Below are 18857 nucleotides of genomic sequence, written 5' to 3' on the forward strand. Positions count from 1 at the left end.
TATCTCTGTTACACTCAAAAGTGTTAACGTATGTGTTTGAGTGCTTTCAGCACTATTTATAACTGTATGCTGGTCAAAACTGAAAGACTAGCAGCTGGCCCTCCCTCTAACACCACCCCTCTTGGCTAGAGACCATCAGTCCTGGTTAGGGAGAGAACAAGCACAGGTAGCATTATCCAGACTGAGCTCAGAAAGGATACTGACACAACCTGACACATCGCAGGTAAGGACACTCTGCCGCAAGTGCTTCTGTAGCAGGGATGTGTGGGTTGTGTGTTCAGTTGAATGTGTTAAATATCATGAAATATAATGATGTGAGTAATGTATAATATCAATAATAAAAAGAGCAATTCTGTGTACATTTTGTATTTGATTTTATATTAGTTTGATATTTTTAGTGTTTTGCATGAAATTGGCTCAGCCAATTCTCATTTTGAGAATACTCGAAAGTATTTAAAATTAATACAAATGTAACTATTAATGTATTAATTTTAATCTCATGTTTTTAACATGTGACATATAGGGTATTGTAAGACAACATCTAAATGCATTCCTGGCTTAACTTTTTTGTGGAATACGAGGTAAAACATTAAGAAAAACTTTTTTATCCTCACTAACAATAAAATACCATAGTTTGAATATGGTTTTATGATATATAAATAGTTTTATGTAAATTCCTTTTCATACTTTCGAGAATTGTGCAAATACAAAGCTATAGTACCAAGCAAACACCAAAAAAAATTTGTATGGGCAACACATGTGCCGTCCTATTATAAAAGCCTTCCATCTGACATTTTTTGCATTACTTGGACAATGCATTACACAATAATAATATATGTGAACACAAACTGCCACCTTTCTCTTTCCACTGGTTAAGATTTGCATGGTGTGACATCACTCCCTCTGGCTGTGGTGTCTTGTCCGGTCGGGTCTATATCAGGCATATTGATTCACAGGACCCTGTGGAATAGCACAAGCATTGCTGCCTTCGCTCGGACGTCACATTTAATAGCTGGAGGTTATTTAAAGGCATGTGCTAGTGTCAGCTTTTTAGCAGGTATAATAAATGTCACCCTCCGGACTGTGAATGCGATTATGTGCTTGTATAAATGTCTTGTCGAATCTGTGCCGTTTGGTATGTGAACAGGTGTGAAAGTGTAAGGAGCAAAATGTGCATTCTCTAACTTTGTTTTTCACAGACAGCATGTCTCAACATTCTCTGATGTCAACGCAGGAGCGGAAAATGCAGGCGGCTGCCATTTGTAGAGAGATCCATGCCACTGATGGTACAAGCAATGATTTATTGCTGTCCTTTAATTCTGTTCATCACAGCAAGAGGAAATAATCTGTAAATTACACTTATTCTGTCTAATAAGAGGACATCATTTTACATTGCAAAAGTGGTGAAAGGCCAATCTTGGAGACCGAAATAAACCTACAGTTTCAACAGACTTAATGAAAACTCAATTATAATTTATGTTATTTTGATTTAAAATATAAAAATCTATAAATAACTTCAGTAGAATTCAGATTTACATTCATAAATTAACCACGCACCGGCTCTACAGCTAAAAATACAACTCCATAGATATGCACTACAAACTAATCCTTTTGTAGTTGCCTGTCTGAAGTTCTATTTCAGGAAGCAAAAATTCATTGGTCTGTGTGTGAGTGCAAGTCAGTTTTTGACAGCTGTAAGAAAATACCAGCGGGATACATTTTCACCCTTTGATATGTCTGTAAGATCTTTCTGAGTGACTTGCATCAGGGTCTCTAGTAGTTAATCATTTTATGTCATTGCCGAGAACAGCAGACTACTACTGTATATTTACTGCTCTTCCTGTAATCCAGAACATTTAGCGACATCTAGTGGTGAGGTTGCGAATTGCAACCAACGGCTCACTCCACCCCGCCCTTTTGAAGCACTATGGTGGCTGACACAGGACAAAGATGTCGTCACGTTTTCGCTTCTTTGCCAGAGGAGATAATGTACTTAGGAAACACGCTCTGTACAGCAGTTTGTCCATTTAGGGCTACTGTAGAAACAACATGGCGAATTCCATGCAAGGGGACCCTCGGTGTGTGTTAATAGAAATAGCTCATTCTAAGGTAATAAAAACATATCGCTTCATTATGTAAGAACTTTAAACACCTCTGAAGAAATCGTTGTGCATATTATATTGCATTTCTGTCAATAGATATTCCCAAAAAATGACACACAGCACCTTTAAGAAATAATAAAAAGGTCATATTCTGGTCATTTCAACATAAACGAGTAAAATTCAAAGATTCATGTTTTCTAACCTTAGTACAGTAATATTTAACTGTACCACAGTAATCACTTCTGTTTATCAATTTATCTTAGGTCTAGTTAATATAAAAAAAATGCTAATATACTATAGTAAATACAGAAAGACGTTTTTCATGATTTAAACATTGTATATTGTGTTATTTTAAAGTATGCAAAGCTTGCAATTAAACATTGGCGTACCTCTTTTTTCACACTTTTTTAGTGTACTAGGCAACTCAAGACTTTATGCTTGTTCACAGAGCCAGAGATGGATCTGGGGAAGAAGGTTAGCGCACCAAAGGATATCATGTTGGATGAACTCTCCCTGGCATCAAACAGGGGCTCCCGTCTCTTTAAGATGCGGCAGAAACGCTCAGAGAAATATACCTTTGAAAGCATTCAGAATGAAGCCAACACACAACACAGTGTAAGTGTTTGTATATTATTAGCATTACATAGGCACATTGATTCAAGTATATTTTTTGGAAAGACACATATGAGCACTGATGCAGTCATGTATGTTGTGAAAATAAATCAAAGACCCTCTTCTTTGAAATCCGATCATGATTGGTCATAGGAGACGTAGTCACCTGACCACTTTGTATAAGATCACCCGTGTAGGATCTATGTGTAAACAGGGCATAGGATCTATTCAGGTACAGTTTACTCCTTTTGTGCAATTATCACCCAAATGTGTTCCCAGAACAATGCCATTCATCACGGACAAGACATTTTAAGTAATGTAAATGATCTCGGAGATGACCAGGCACCAACAGTCAACTCCACTCCTAACCCTGAGAATATTGCCCCAGGTTAGTGTGTGTGTGGACAGATGTACTGTAACAGATACACTTCCACAGAAGTTCAAAGCCTGGCGTGTCTCTGTGTTAGTCAGTGAATGCATGTGTTAAGATCTGTGGAACCTATTTACATTTCAATGTAGTGAAAATTAAGGTTTGCAATGTTGTATATACTGTATATCTATGTGATGTAATATGCTTTCAGACAAACCATGTGCGTAAAATTATATTTTTAAGGTAATCGACTACAGATTTTAAAACTACGAAATTACACATTTATGGAGATAAATAGCTAAAATAGACGTGAGGCTAAACACATTTGACAGTAAATATATAGTACAGTAAAATATACAGCTGTTTACAAGCAGTTTTTACCAATTTGCATCTCTTGGCCAGTAAAATACCAGTCCCTCTGTGATCATTGGCTGTGTCCGAAATAGCCCCATACCCTAATATAGTGCACTATTTGAGGGGACATCCATTTTTAGTGGTGTCCGAATTCAATCCGATGATGCATTGTAATAATGAGTGTACAACCGATGTACTCTCATGGGCCGCATCTCAATATGCGTTTTTCAGCAGTGTTGTGTCCTCGGGTTCTCCCTCTACGTCATCAAAAGTCCGTTCCAATTCTCAAGCACACAAGAACATAGAACGCATGAAAGTACCTGGATGTGTTCTCGATTTTAAGGATGCAGCATTGATCACCTACGGAATCCGCTCCCAGAAGTCACTGCGGGGCGTTCATCCAAGTTCGTTCTTCCCAGGCTTCCTTGCAAGACCGGTCTCCACAATAACACAAGTCCATTCTTTGCGTTCTTGGAATTGAGAAACAGCCATGGGCAGCTGTTAGACATCTAACGTGAGTCACACGCTGAACGGATTTCTGCGTCTATTCACAAGATGGCGCACTCTACGGCAGAAGAGTGTCCGAATGTACTCACTCATTTTCATTTGCTTCTCCAAGTGGACTAAATTAGTGAACTAATGTAAGGAATAGTGAATGAGGGTATAGGGGGCTATTTCGGACACAGCCAGTGACTGTAGTGTCCCCACAGGAAGCTTGATAATTGTTTCCTGTATCTTTTTCCACGATAGCATCTTAAACAAACCTTATCCTTCTAACTCCCATGACCTGATCTAACCTGTCTAGATTGAAAGATGAGCACACGTACAGTGTGTCATGCTATTTCCGTGGCTTTGAGGGAGGATTCCTTTGCAGGGTGTGTAAACTAGATATGGTACGAAGACAAGAAGTTGCACAACTGAGTGCATCTGAGATCGCCTACTTCTATTCTGTACTATATAGTAGGCGAAAATGATTATATATATATATATAGCACAAGCAGTATGTCTGAAACTTCAGTATGCACAAAACAGTAGCTGAGAAATACCCGGATGGTCTGCTGCTTCCACCGAGATTTGTGAGAGTGCATCAGATGGACACTTCTGTATCCCATGATGCCACGGGAGCTGAGCAACGGTCAAATTTAAAAGGTTAACCAAATAAAAATTGCTGAAAACTTCATAGCGGGTGTCCGTTTTTTTAATGTAAAGTATTAATGGATTTCTCGTGAATAAATTATGTACGTCCGAAATCAATTACTACCCCCGCACATACTATATAGAAAGTACTGTTGTAACGGAAGATATGTAGGTACTTCATTTAAATCAGTATGAACTGTCTTAGTATGCGATTTCAGACCCAGCTAATTATTTTTATTTCTTTTTACCAGCACATAAAAGTCTTCAATGAATATTTCTTAGTGAGATTAAACGAGTGAAAATGGAAACTTTTGCTTAAGTCTCATCCGTCTCAGGCATTTCTCCTGAGAAAAAAGACCCAGAATCTCTCAACGTTCAGAATCTCTTCTCAATAGAGTTTCAGAAGAGATCCTAACAATCTGAGCACAGATTTGCTAAGTCTGCAATCAAAAGTTAATATTATTAAAGTCTATTTAAAACTGCATTTCAGTCTAATTTTATTATTTTTATTTGTCCAATTTTGGGACGAAATTGATACTTAATATGAAACACTGAATTAGAAATAGTTTGATGTTTAGCTTGAACAGAATTGGTCTGTAGTTCACTTTAATCCACTCTAGTTCATACACAGACTATAAATAACTCTACTTATATTAGGAAGCTGGAAGTTGTGTAGCAGCTGGCCAATCACCTTTCAGCTTGCTAAATTGAAGAAGCACTTTGAGATTTATGGACCATACATCAGAAACGTCATGACCCTGTCCCTCTGGTCGTACCTCTCTTTTTTAAGACCAGCATGTGCGCGCAAATGCATTTCCAATTTAAACAATGCGGCACAGGACAGGAAAATGAGACCAGCGTTGGGCTGAAACTAGCAAAAACACTTGCGGGGCAACTTGCGCCGCATTGTGCCGGGTGTGCGAAAGGGCCAAAAAACATGGGTAAACTGCAGTATTTTACAAAATATATTTTGAGGAATGTCTCAGTAGTTTTGTCTATACAGCTGAAGTCAACGGGGTCCAATGTTGTTTGGTTACCAACGTTATAAAATATTAAAGATCTTGTTCTCTTGTTCTGCGATAGAAAGAAAGTCACGCAGGTTTAGAATGAGAATGAATATACATTTTTCATTTTTGGTGAACTATTGGACCTTTGGAGTCTGAAATAAAGCTTTTATTGATATCCCTTTCAGACCACAACATTAAATTGTAGTCAACGGACTATCTTATGGACTTCAACGACTTTTTTTTTCCTCCACTAGGTTATGGTGGTCCTTTGAAGGATGTTCCAGCAGAGAAATTCAACAGCACAGCCATGCCCAGATCTTACCAGTCTCCCTGGGAGCAGGCTCTCATTAACGACCCTTCCCTGGCTGATACAGTGGTCGCCCAAGTGCCGAGTCCCGAGCCCAGACAGGAGATACCTCAATACAAGAGCTTCAACAGGTTTGTAAAACTGCTACAAAATGTAAGTATAAGTACAATTCTGTATTCATTGTTTTAGAATGTCACTTTCATTTCTGTAAATTCAAGGGTTGCTATTCCATTCGGTGGCTTTGGCAAGGCACCCAAAGTCGCTGTTAAACCTCTTGATGTGGATCTGGGCATTCCAAAACCCATAACACCTGTAGCTGACCCCGTGATCAAACGGCCCACCTTCAACAGAACAGCATCAGGCTGGGTCAATGATGGTGTACCCTTGAGGCTTCACCTGGAACCCATATCATCAATGTCTTCCACATTTGCCCCAGAGTCTGATGACCTCTGAGTATTATCCTTTGTTTTTTTGAGCTTCTTTGTCACTGGAATACAGGTTGCACCTTTCTCTGAATGTTTACTGTCACAAATATTGTTGAATCAGGGAAAGTCTCATTATTGACATCGATATATTATGTCTTAGAAAAACAAAAATGACTCAAATATAGGAAATTCTTTTAAAAAATGTATGTTTTTCCCAAATACTCTTCAGGGCTCTGTAAGACTCTAGAGTAAAGCATGCGTTGCAAATATTTTAACAGATTTTAATTAGATTTTTTTATTTTTTATTAATTGCACCCCATGGCCGTAATCCATTTGCCAAAATATGATGATTAAAATGTGCTGTACATATACATGTATAAATTGCTGGTGACATAAACGCAATTATTTAAATTATTAAATAAACTTAAAGTTTAAGGAACTTATGTTTCTCCTTTTAAATCTTTCAAATGTCTTTTTTGGCAATAAAATGAAATATTTGGGAATGCATGATCTACAGTAAAATCAAATAATACATGTAATGAAAAGCAAGCACTGTATACTTGTGTCGCTGTGTTTGCTCATATCCTCAAGGTTAACATTTCCAGGCCTGACAAATTGAATTTCTTTCCCTGACAGCTGAGATGAGTGATGAGTCCTTTGACTTTTAGCTGCATGTCTTTTGCATCAGACAGTCACTGATGGACGCAGCACATGTTGGTCACACTTCAGTGCAGTGTGACTTCACAGGCAGTCCAGAAACCCATGTTTATACATGCTCATTATAAAAAAGTTGCAATTGCCAAAAATGAGATGGCTTTGAATACATTTTCTACAGCATCTCATTTTTAAATCCTTAAACAAGGTTATTCAAGGTCGGTGTGGTACAATTGGTAAGTCACTTTTGAACTGTTTGCTAAAGAACAGGTCAGCAAAATGCTTTCTAAATGTTTACAAAACAATTTATTTATTATGCAACTTCTTGTCTTGCAGCCATTGACTGATGTGTACAGTTCTAGATTTCAATTTCCCCACTCAGCGCTAGGGTTTAGATATTGGGCTGTTCACATGTCAAAAGTTCATAAACTTTCTTTTAATTGAAATCATAAATCTGAGCGGTTGAAATACTACATACATTCAGTATTGTTCTTATGGCTAGCTCAGTCTGTAAGCATCAGCTCCTGGAGAAAAGCCAGTCAATTAGCTTGAGTCTGCTAAGTCAGAAAAAAAGATGCTGATCTTCAGGCAGATTCAGATTATACAACTGGATGGCAAATAAAGCACTCTGGGACTGAATGGTCAACACATGCACTTTTTTGTACATGACCAAATGTTGCTGTTCATTGCTGCAGAATATTATGTTATTAAGTTATTTTTTATAGTTTTGATTATTAGGGTCCAACATTTCTCGCACCCTATCTTAAATAAGTGATGATAATATTAAAATCAGGCCTATTTATATGACCCTTATATTTTTTGCATTGTGTTATTATTTTCGTTTTACATTTAAAACAATACCGTTTGCCCAATATCACAAGTCAGAAAACACAGGTACATATATTAAATAGTATACTTCACAATTATTTGGTGACCGTTTTTGTAGTGTTAAAAAAATTTAATTAGTTACTGCATTCAACTTTTGCCTGTTATTTGCCTACTTCATTAAATATTTTTCATTATTACACAGCTTGTTGAAATGCTTGATTCTGATTGGCCAGCCGTGACATTTGCAGGTTAGTTATTCCCAGATAATGACCTCTCAAAACTAATAACACGCGGTAAGGTGGATGCAACAAAAAATGTTCTACATCGTATATATCTTATAATAACATTAATCATGACAAATGATTAAAATTGCCTGTGTGTGACATTTGAATGTAATTTCTGATGTAAACGGATTTTCCTCATTCTGCAATTGCCATTTCATGTCCAGTTTTTTTCTCATGTGGCAAGTAGCCGTGTAATAAGCGGAATAATGTACAAGCAGCCGGCTGTTAGCGCGAAATAAGCCCCTTCGGTGTCATACAAGAATGATCGCACTGTCGGGGCTTATTTCTGCACATTATGCCTTACATAAAGTATTTGTTATATTCCTTTTATAAAGAAAATATAATGAAAATCATAATTTACATGCATTACGTTAATACGAATAAGATATTTTGATTTTGTCAATAAGAATTCTGTAGTTTGCCCAAAAAATTCAACAAAATCTAGTTTTTTTATTTTGCATTCCAACTATAAAAACGATGTCATCATGAAAAAGGTCCTAATGTTCATATGGAACAGCAATTTTTTGAGCATGTTTAATAACATTTCACATAGTCATTTTATATTTAATATTAATTGAATCAAACACAGGTAATACAGTGCTGAAGAGTGTCCCGAGACTGTCCTGTTGACATGGGACACATTCCTAACCATAGATTGTTTGATTGCTATTGGACTACCAGAGATGCTCGTAGATGAAGAGCATCTTAGATTTTCTGCACTGGACCTCCAGGAGCTTCAAGTTTCTTTGAAGCTGTTTATCAAAGGTTGGGCTGAAAATAACTTTTGAACGCACCTGTTTTCTCTATGGTTGTGTTTTTTTTTTTTTTGCTAAATTAAATCAACAATAATCATTGATCTTGGTATGGTGTCATGGACAGATGGGTGGATATCTGTCTAAACCCTTATTAAACGTCTAATATTAGCAGATTTAGAAAATAAAATGACTACTTTCTTTAAAAGTTACGGATAGCAAACAATGTTTATGCTTTTAGTATAAAGTACTGCTGCTCTATGCTAAACATCTAGATACATTTTACAGGTCATTTGGATAGTTCATTCATATAAAAACTTTGCACACTATGCAGTATGTTAGGTTTGATTTCATTACACGGAAAAGGAAATGTGACACTCGGCATAGAGCAATAACATCCTGTTTAATATTTGACATAATTCACATGAACACACTATCCTCACATGCTGCCAATTGTTGTTTTTGGCAATTAACACACAATTAACCTCATAAGCTAATGCTTACATCCAGCCTGCGGTCTGAACTTTGAATGGTCACAGCAGGTGGTCAACTAACACAAGTTGGCAGAAGACAGCAAAGAGAGAGCACCCGTGCATTGTCGTTCCGATACTGGATACAAAAAAATATCTAAAGGTCAAGAGCGGGTCGCTGAGAACGTGGTATAAAGGTGTAAAGGTTCCTGCTGAGCATTAATGGAATCCATGCGTGCGGGCGCACCTGCGACCACTCTGTTTATGTCATCGTTGTGACATTGTGAGTCAGCATTGATCTCTGGCACGCTGACAACATATAAATAGACACAATCTGATTATGACCAACAAAGCATGATGCAAAAGGCACACAACATTGGAAACACTTCAGATGTTGTCATCTGATGAGGCTAAAGGATTTTCAACAGAATTCTTTAGGATTATTTTACATTTTTACGAAACCTTGGATGTCCAAATTTGCTGTTTTCAGCAAATGGAAAAAAACTGTAAATACCGTGTTGTCAAGTTGACAAGAACTTTTTAATAGTTTTTTATGGGTTAAATGTATCCAAAATCCAGTGACAAACATAACGGGTGACTACTAATGCTGAATTCACAAAAAATGGAGATTCGAGGTTTCAGAAGGACAGCAGAGTTATAATATTTATTTTGTAAATAACAGTTCAATTAGATATGTTTTTTTAAACATTTAATTGTAAATATTGTGGTATACTACGATACTGTATTTATAACAGATTATCAATCTACTATAGTTAATGCCATAAAATACTGTAGTACACAGTAAATATCCTAAAACATACTACGGTACACTACTACAATTTACTATAGTAAAAATTTAAGTATAGGCCTACTACATTCTTTTTACACAATCTTCTAAACATGACGCAGAACAAAAAGCTGGTCAGATGGTCACTTGGGTGGTCCCTGACCAATAAAAGCTGCGTAGTCTAGACCTTCAGTCTAAAGGTCTGACTATGTGAGACTAACAAGCCCCTAACCTCCTCTAGTGAAAAATGTTTGGTACATTTTATTTAGTTATTAAGAAAATAATATTGAGAGCAACGAGTAAACCTCATTGTCCTGCAGGCTGCGGATGCTGAATTAAAACTATGCAGCATTTCTTTAAAGTGTTTTTATGGAAATGGTATCCTCAGGGGTCCAATTAACCATAAGTAACCTGAGTCTATACATCTATACACTTGGGGTTGCTGTGGTCGATACAAGGATGTGAAGACACGTCACTATAGATCCACACATTGTACTGGAGAACAGTGGAACATAAACATACTGCGCTTCCTCGGAGTAGCACGTTGCCCTCGATTGAGGAACTTTCAAGAGAGAAGCAAAATGTTTGAGCGAGGCTTGCTGGCTTAGCTGATGATGTTTCTCCAATAATGTGTTGAAAATCCGTCCCCGGCTAAGTGTCAATGGAAGAAATTGTTTCTTATCCTAATTTTAGAGCCAGTTTGTCCGCCCTGACTGCCATTATATCAAGACAAGCATGTGATCTCTTCAATAAAGGCTAATGCTGCCATGGCTACAGTAAACACCAGAAAAATACATAACAGCAGTCACCACCTAGAAAACAGTCACAGTTCATAAAAGAAAATCCACAAAATGTGTTACTGCTCCTAAAAATAAGAGCTGCGGTGAGTTTGTGGGAAATTGTGCCATCCCCAACAAAGACTGCTTCCTTGTGTACTTGCTTTACACTTTGGTGTTTTTTAAAACGATTTTAAGAGAAAAGATCAAATGTCTATCATTATCTAAGTTAATCATGAATACAACATTTGCTTTCTTGTATCTCTTTATTTTTGTGTTCTGTTCTCACTGCACACAAATCTGATTTAGGGTTCAAGCTTAGGACTGGCTGCCTTAAACAGTTCTTGTTTTATGGCTGATGTCACTAAGACTTTACATTTTTCTATACCTACCCCAATACCCCCGTCTTATAAACACCCACTTGACAAAATCAGGTCACATCACATTTATTTGTTAAGAAACACTAAGCAGGCTTTAGAGGAGCGTTTGGCAATTGTACTTGAACTCACAACCAAACCAAGGTCATAAATCAAAGATCACATTCCTTGTTTCAACACAAGCAGGGTGAATGAGGGCAGAGATCCACCAGCCCATTTTTTGTGACGTTTTTTTAAGCCCTCCGATTTTAAAGCAGTTGAACAAATGGACTACATGGTCCATTCTTTCTGTCATTTGTGATATTGACATTTATGCAAAGGCGCCTTACATTGCATTACTATACAATTGTTTCTGAGTATGTGCTATCCCTGGGATCGAACCCATGACCTTAGTGTTGATAGCACCATGCTCTAACTAGTGAGATGAAGGCCTTATAACATAACTTAATGAGTTTTTCCAGCTGTCTGTTATACAGTAGGGGGTGCTGTTATACATCTGAAAGAATATTGCATTTACAGATCTGAAAACAAGCACATTTAGTTAAGTTTTAAATGTTGTTTTAAATCTGGATAAAGTCAGAAACACAGAAACGTGCATATTCAAGAAGAGGCAAAAGCACAGGCTTTGTTCTCTCATTAAATATATTGTATGTTCATGTACTCATTGAAGAAAATATTCAGAGGGCCATAAAAGTTTTGTGAAAATGATCAGTAATGCTTGCGCCGGCTGTCAGGGAAAGAGTTCATTGAAAGCACTGAAATGAATCCTAACGTCAATTGAGACATGTTAATTTACACTTGAATGTACAGTAATGCAGTAAATACAATTTTCAGACAAATTTAGTATGAACTTCTGTAGTCCTTGTCCTTATTATCATCATTATACACTTGAGTCTATATACTGTATTTGCTACCAATGAAGTTCACCTCTGTGAAACTCTTTTCAAGGTCAGTATCCTAAATTCAGATAGTTCTTTGCATCTTTGCGATTCAAGCTTTTTTGAATCCCCACTACTGATTTTAAGAAATAAATGTAAAGAAAGAACAGACAAAAAGTAGTAATTTTGGATAGAGATGAATGAATGGACTATATGTTAAAAAAATCATATAGGTTTTAAACCTGTTTATCATTATAATGTAACTGAATATAACATTTATATGGCTTCATGTTTGCATATGTGGTTGCAAGAATATGCAACCTTCATCAGTTCATGTAATATTTACCGATTACTAAGTCATTTCAAGATCTTGATTATGAGAGGAGGAAGCATTATGTGTTCCTCAAGGAAATGATTTGCAGATGGAAACTGCATTGTCTTTTGAATGGGCTCTTCGAGTACTTCCCAGGGAAAGGAGTGTCCCATTCCGATACACGGTGACCCCTCATAGCACACTCAAATAATGTTCCCGATTTCCTTTTACACTCTGTCCCATCGACCAATTTGAGTATGAACAATGAGGAATATGTCTGAATCGACTTGTCAAATCACAATACCTTCATGTTATGCTTTGTACAATACCATCCTCCTTTTAAAATGGTATTTTAAAGCAAAAACGAAGATGCACCTACGATGAGAATGAACAAAACTAAATGGTACAAATAGAGTTAAATTATCTCCCCATATTTTTATGTAACAGGATTGGACAGATGGTGTCCAGATAACAGTGGTCTTTCATCACACTGCACCAGACAGCTTTCACAACGTCACCAGTCCATTACACGTCTAAAGCAGACAATACATAAATATACATCAAACTATAGGGGGAAAGTGTGAAGAGAACACTGCCTGCTATTTCAAAATAAAAGTATGCGAATCTATACTAGGCAATGATAACCGTTTTACACAAATAAATGCTTTGCCGTGCACTGTAAACATTTTTGCTGTAGTTATGCAGCTAGCGACCGGTAACTTACTGTAGATTTATATTTATGTATTTATTGGCAACAGTTTGTTCAAAGGTAAATGAATATTAAACATTAACAAGTCTTTATCTTTACAGAAAAACAAACTGTAATATAACAGCCTCATGCAAAGCATTCTGGGAACCGAAAATCCACATAAGCCTTTTTCAGTTTTTTTTCTAATTTTGGTCTTTGCCAGTGGCGGCTGGTGAAAAATATTCTCGGTGGGGCTGTGCCATACTTTTTTTGTTTCCGTAACCATCGCAATAATATTTAACACAAACTGCAGGACAGCAGTGCTCAGTGAAATAGTCAGTAATTATTTAATGCCAATATTAAAAAGTTGAGGCATTCGTACACAAAAACATAAACATCATGATGCACAAACACAAGCCTTTTATTTGCATTTAAACTGAACTTGTAAACAATTGACTATTTCTACATATAAGTAACATCTTTTGGAAAGGCTGTTGGTGCCATTGGTAGTAAATAGGCAACACAATATGCATGCTGTCAGAACAGAGTGGAAAGTGGACAATAACATTAAATTATTATAAAGTTTATAGGAATTCTTACACTGTATAAAGGATGTATAATATAGAAATGGATATCAAGTGGCTGAACTCAAACCTTTGACTGGAAGAATAGCATAAAGTATTTTATGATCAAACTAAATGTAACTAATTGTTAATGTGCTCCAGAACTGCAACAATTAATTGATACAAAACATATATACAGTAATATTAGCAAACACACTATTAACATTTTTTAGAGTACCATATATAACTGAATGATTTTTATGCTAAGGTCAACTATATACAAAGAAACGTGTGTGTGTGTGTGTGTGTGTGAAGCTACGGGAGAAGCCGCGCATATACTGCTTCCCTTTTTCGCTAGCCTGCTGTTTGATTGAGAGGTCAGGTTGATCTGGGCCCAGCTCTTTCACCCGAACTTTCTCCGACAAAGTTCTCCTCTCAAACGGATCTTGGAGGAGAGATTTCACCGAGTTAGGGTTGGGTCTTGGAGGAGTAACGTCCGCGCTCGCCATTGTCGTTTAGTAAAAATGGCGCCCCTAGAGCCCAGTCCTTATTTTATCAGGGCTTGGGGCGATAAAATGATCGCCCTTCTTGGATTCTATTTAAGAACGCTGATTGGCTAAATTTTATGTCATACATTCATATCTTAAATTAGCAATTGGCTTAACTGCTACATAGACCCGCCTCCTTGGGGCGCTTTCTCTATCGCCCCAGAGCTGATGAAGCGGTCAGACAGGCAGAGGAAAGGTTGCAAATATGATTTTGTATCATATTTTACATGTATTACTGGGTGCATTCCATATTTAAAACACACAAATATTGACATACTGATGTTTTTCTCATTATTATTACTATTTTTGTTTTAATTGTTTTAATTTTTTTTTTTGTGGCTTAAGGGGGGCGGCGCCCTAGCGCCCTCTATTGGCCGGCCGCCACTGGTCTTTGCACCAGGCTGTTTATTTAAAGCTTGTTAATGTTTAATGCTCATTTATATTTATACTGTTGCAAGTAAATTACAAGAATGTAAATCTACAGTTAGTTACTGGCAAACTGCTGTCAGTAATCCTGTCCAGTGTGTTTAATTCAGCACCACCGGACTGTTTGCTTTCATAAATTCCCTTTGTGGTCAGGTCGATGAATACACTGCACGGTGGTACACAGCAATGCTGCCAAAATAATTACTTTTGCATGCCAGAGGAACACCTCAGAACTTCTAGTTATAATTTTGGAAGTACGCTCAGTTTAAATAAGAAATCGGAAATGAGGATGCTCATGCACACGAGGATTTTTGTAACAGAAGCAGCACTAAAACATAGAAAAGACAAAACATAGAAAAACTACAATGAAAAACACACACGTGGACTATACCTGACAATGCTTTCTTACTAAAACTATACTAAATGTTGCAGGGGCACTTCCCACTTAAAATAAGTTGTAAACAAATGTCGTTGCACCACATCGAAGAACCACTTTTGTTCCTCTGAGAATCTTTCAATTAAGAGGAACAATTTATTTCCTACCTTTTTCCTACTATGAACATTATGTCCAACATACATTTAACGGTTCTCTAGATTAGATTAGATTCAACTTTATTGTACATATACAAGTACAGCGTAACGAAATGTAGTTTAGGTCTAACCAGAAGTGCAGGATATACAGTGAATAAATACAGAATACAGTATTAGGAAAATATTATACAGTGGGCATGGACTATGGAAATATGACAGTAGGTACTATGAACAATCTATACAGATGACTATATACTATGAACATTAATGTACAGGTGGCTAAGAACAGATCATAATTTAGACTAAACAATAGTGCAAGTGACTTAAGTGTGCATGAATTATAGACATTAGCTATTAAAGTTGCAGTGCAATAGGTGAGTTAATGCAGTTGTTGAAGTTGCAGTGCAGTGGATGAGTTATGCAGCTATAAAAGTTACGGTGCAGTATACGAGTTAATGCAGTTAATAGAGTTACAGTGCAGTAGATGAAATGCAGTAAATAAGCAGCCCCACAAATAACCTTTATTTATAAAAGCGTATCGCCACCCATAAATGAGTAGTTGCGGTGTTTGGACGGAGCAGAAGAAAGTGTTAGAAAGCAGAGGACAGTGTAACTCCTCCCTTCCCTCCTCCGTGCTGCATGAGTGCTGGGACAGACTGCAGAAAAGACTGGAGCGTAGCGTGGAACACAAGTGGGCGGGGTTTGACCTCAGCACCGAAACCAGCTCTAATCCAGAAATTCAGGTGCCTGCAGTCAGTCAACTCAGTCCGGGGCTCACAACTGCCTGTAACGCGCACACGGGACCTCTGCTGGGATCTCTAGATCCACGGTGTGGCGTTTTGGAGTAACTAGGAGAAGGGGAAATAACACCAAGTCGTACGAACTGGTGATTATAATGTTACGTTTGTGATCTACATACGTCGCTTCCGCTTTGAGACGACCCCGCAGTTTGACGGCGAAATGGGAATATCTAATCGTCGCTAAATAACTTGACTGGAAACTGACGGAATTTGAGGAATACCGCTCGCGATTGTTGGTCGTGGGGTGAGTAGAGTTGCAACTTGTCATGTTTGTACATTTTGTTTTGATCAAACTTTCCTACGCCATGTTTCAGTTGTCAGTGCGCATGCGCGGAAATGCACCTGGATCAGGTATATCGGCCAGGCCGGGAGATTTTACAGCAAGACGGACATAAATAACCCTTCATATAGCACTAATGTTGAGCGTTAGTTTAGCGTTTTGCTAATATAGTCAAATAAAATATGTTTAATGGTCCTTAGGAACACTTAAACTTTGGTAAACTGTGTAAATTATGGTAATACACATGGTAGTTTGTCCGTCAAATAAGGATTTCACTTTTACTATGGTAAAGCCATGGTTACATTTCTAAGAGATGGTTTTAACATTTATAACAATGGAATACGAAATAGAGGCATTTACACGTCATTGGCATCAATATATATATATATATATATATATATATATATATAGAATATTCAATATATAACGAATGTAGTAATGATATATAAGTAAAAAGCCAAAAAAAGGTTACTTGTTGAGTTTAGATAATAATAATGTACGCGATATTTTAATAACACTGTTTAGTTTTTCATTTACGACTTTTAACCATGGTTTTATTGCAGAAACCACAATTCATTTATTGTATTTGTAAAATAATAGTAACCACAAATTTAACTTGGTCTTGCTACCATAGCCATCATTTTACCATAATATGGTTTTACATACTGAGAACAAAAAACAATAGTTAGTACACTTGAATAAGTTGTCCTAACATACTTTAAATCCTATACAACAATAATTATTTCTTCTTAAATATTGGTTGTGCTTCCAAACTGAAATTAAATCTGTAAACAGCAAAGTAATTGGCAAATATAGAATAGTTTATGAAATCTTTGTTTTTCAGACGTAGATGTGTGTCAGGATGCAAACGTCATTCATTTGTTTATTCTTGGCTACAAACATTAGATCTGATTAAACTCCTAATAGGGCTCTGCGCACAAGCGTTTCATTTGCACTTCGCACAGCTTTTCATTGACTCTTAAGTACATTATCAGAAATGAAAATTTGCTTTGATTATCTTTGGATATTTATATGGTTAATATTTCTGTGACAGATATGATTGTTGTGTTGCCTTTCTCCAACTTCAAGTAGGAATTGCGGTAGTTACCCAACGTTGCTTGTTTAGTGTATTGTGAGAATAAATAACATTCGTTTTATTTATGCACATGAGACGCTCTGTTGTACAATTCTCTCCAAACCTATCTTCCACTGTTCTCAGTTGATCTCGGGAGAATTCTGTCTCACCACCTCCCATTCTTTTCATTCAGACTCCGATCAGACCGCATAGGTGCTCATTCACTGCTAGATCCTGTTGCACGAGCCGACAAGGTGTTTCCTGGTGGAAATAAATGGAATAGTTAAAGGAGGAGTTTCGTGGAAAGCTTGTTTTGCAGATCAGGTTTGTTGAAACTAGGACGATTTCACACCATGTAGCCCTTGTTAAAACACATCCTTTAGCTGTGAGGGGGCAATACGAAGGTAGTTTAAGGGTGTGTTTGTTTGTGTTGCGTGATGCTCGTGTCCGACTGAATCACACATGACTGGTGTGTTTGCATCAGAAGAAAGGCTATGACTCTTCGTTCAGGCATAGCGATGATGTCATTTGTGAATCATGCTTGCAGACGTTACAACATAAGGGTTCTTTTTAAGGCTATTATAAATGGTCTTTTGTTAAAGCATGCACACTTGTGTAGTGTTAACTGGTCCGATGTTGTCATAATGATTACATACATTCATTCAGTGTTGCGCATGGAGCGAGCAACGCCAAGGTAAGGGGTTTGATTCTGAGATATGGGTGGTTAGGGTAAGGGGTAAGAGATTGAAAAAAAGACCCTTTCTCCCCATATAAGCCAGCTGCTTCATTTGTTATTGTTTACAAGGAATCCTCTGCTGAAGTGTCTGACTAAGCACTGCACTAATAATGCATGAAGTCGCTGAAAAACTGTTGGAGGAAACTCAATTTTTCAGTTAGAAAATGAAAGGAAGGAGAGTTGTCGCCCGCATTGTGGCTTTGACATTTATTGGCGAGCTGTTGGGAAGAAAGGAAACGTTTGGGAAGTCGAGTACGCTTCACAAAGGATATTCCACTTCAGTCACCGATAAAAGACTTAAAAGTGAGGAGGTAATGTCTTTATAAACCCATTTTTTGTCGAAGAGGTTTGATGGCGTTCAGTCAGTTATTGTAGTTTTGCCGTTTGTGTTTTTCATGTGCGAGTGATTTTGTGACCTGTTCAGTGTCAGAGCGCTGCTGACCGTGCGCTGGAACGCAACGCATGGCCAACAGGAAGCCCACACAGGAAACGGCCGCAGCATTGTTGCATGAAGCCAAAACAGCATTCTCAGATCCTAAGGGAATTCTGCTGCTCCCTTAGTGTTGTTTCAGGATTTTAGGAGCGTGTCGCGTTTCGCTTCGTCAGTATGGCCCACCCGGGATAAATCAGTCTTCATTACAAAATTGTTATGGTGTGTATCAGAAGATGGAGTATTTTACTCTTTACATATTCGTGACAGTTCTAAGCACATGACATCTGTCTACTTTTAGGGCTGGGTCATAATTAAATAGCATAATTTGCATAATTAGCCATCTG

General features: G+C 37.4%; 2 protein-coding genes across 3 annotated transcripts in view; both read left to right on the top strand.

Annotated features, from left to right (window-relative positions):
- Nucleotides 1-137: 137 nt before the first annotated feature.
- Nucleotides 138-6770, top strand: myoz2a (myozenin 2a). 2 transcript variants are annotated; one of them, XM_079451913.1, is made up of 6 exons: nucleotides 138-223; nucleotides 1200-1286; nucleotides 2551-2717; nucleotides 2994-3102; nucleotides 5837-6020; nucleotides 6108-6770. In XM_079451913.1, exons 2-6 carry the CDS (start codon nucleotides 1205-1207, stop codon nucleotides 6340-6342), a joined length of 777 nt encoding a protein of 258 aa, XP_079308039.1. In that variant the 5' UTR covers nucleotides 138-223; nucleotides 1200-1204; the 3' UTR covers nucleotides 6343-6770. The 2 variants fall into 2 exon arrangements, with proteins under 2 accessions (XP_079308039.1, XP_079308040.1); XM_079451914.1 differs by lacking the exon at nucleotides 1200-1286.
- Nucleotides 6771-15859: 9089 nt separating this feature from the next.
- The window catches only part of usp53a (ubiquitin specific peptidase 53a), a 38344-nt gene continuing 35346 nt past the window's right edge, over nucleotides 15860-18857 (top strand). Inside the window, exon 1 of the mRNA XM_079458042.1 lies at nucleotides 15860-16233. The gene's annotated coding sequence lies outside the window, so the exon portion shown is untranslated. The remainder of the gene's footprint in view (nucleotides 16234-18857) is intronic.

This window comes from Barbatula barbatula (assembly GCF_947034865.1).
Source record: "Barbatula barbatula genome assembly, chromosome: 1".
Classification (NCBI taxonomy): domain Eukaryota; kingdom Metazoa; phylum Chordata; class Actinopteri; order Cypriniformes; family Nemacheilidae; genus Barbatula; species Barbatula barbatula.

What these genes read in the sequence shown, in the direction of transcription:
- myoz2a (XM_079451913.1), top strand. Translation starts at nt 1,205, where the DNA reads ATGTCTCAACATTCTCTGATGTCAACGCAGGAGCGGAAAATGCAGGCG. An exon ending in AGAGATCCATGCCACTGATG is followed by an intron (nt 1,287 to 2,550) that starts GTACAAGCAATG and finishes GCTTGTTCACAG; the next exon opens with AGCCAGAGATGGATCTGGGG. An exon ending in AAGCCAACACACAACACAGT is followed by an intron (nt 2,718 to 2,993) that starts GTAAGTGTTTGT and finishes ATGTGTTCCCAG; the next exon opens with AACAATGCCATTCATCACGG.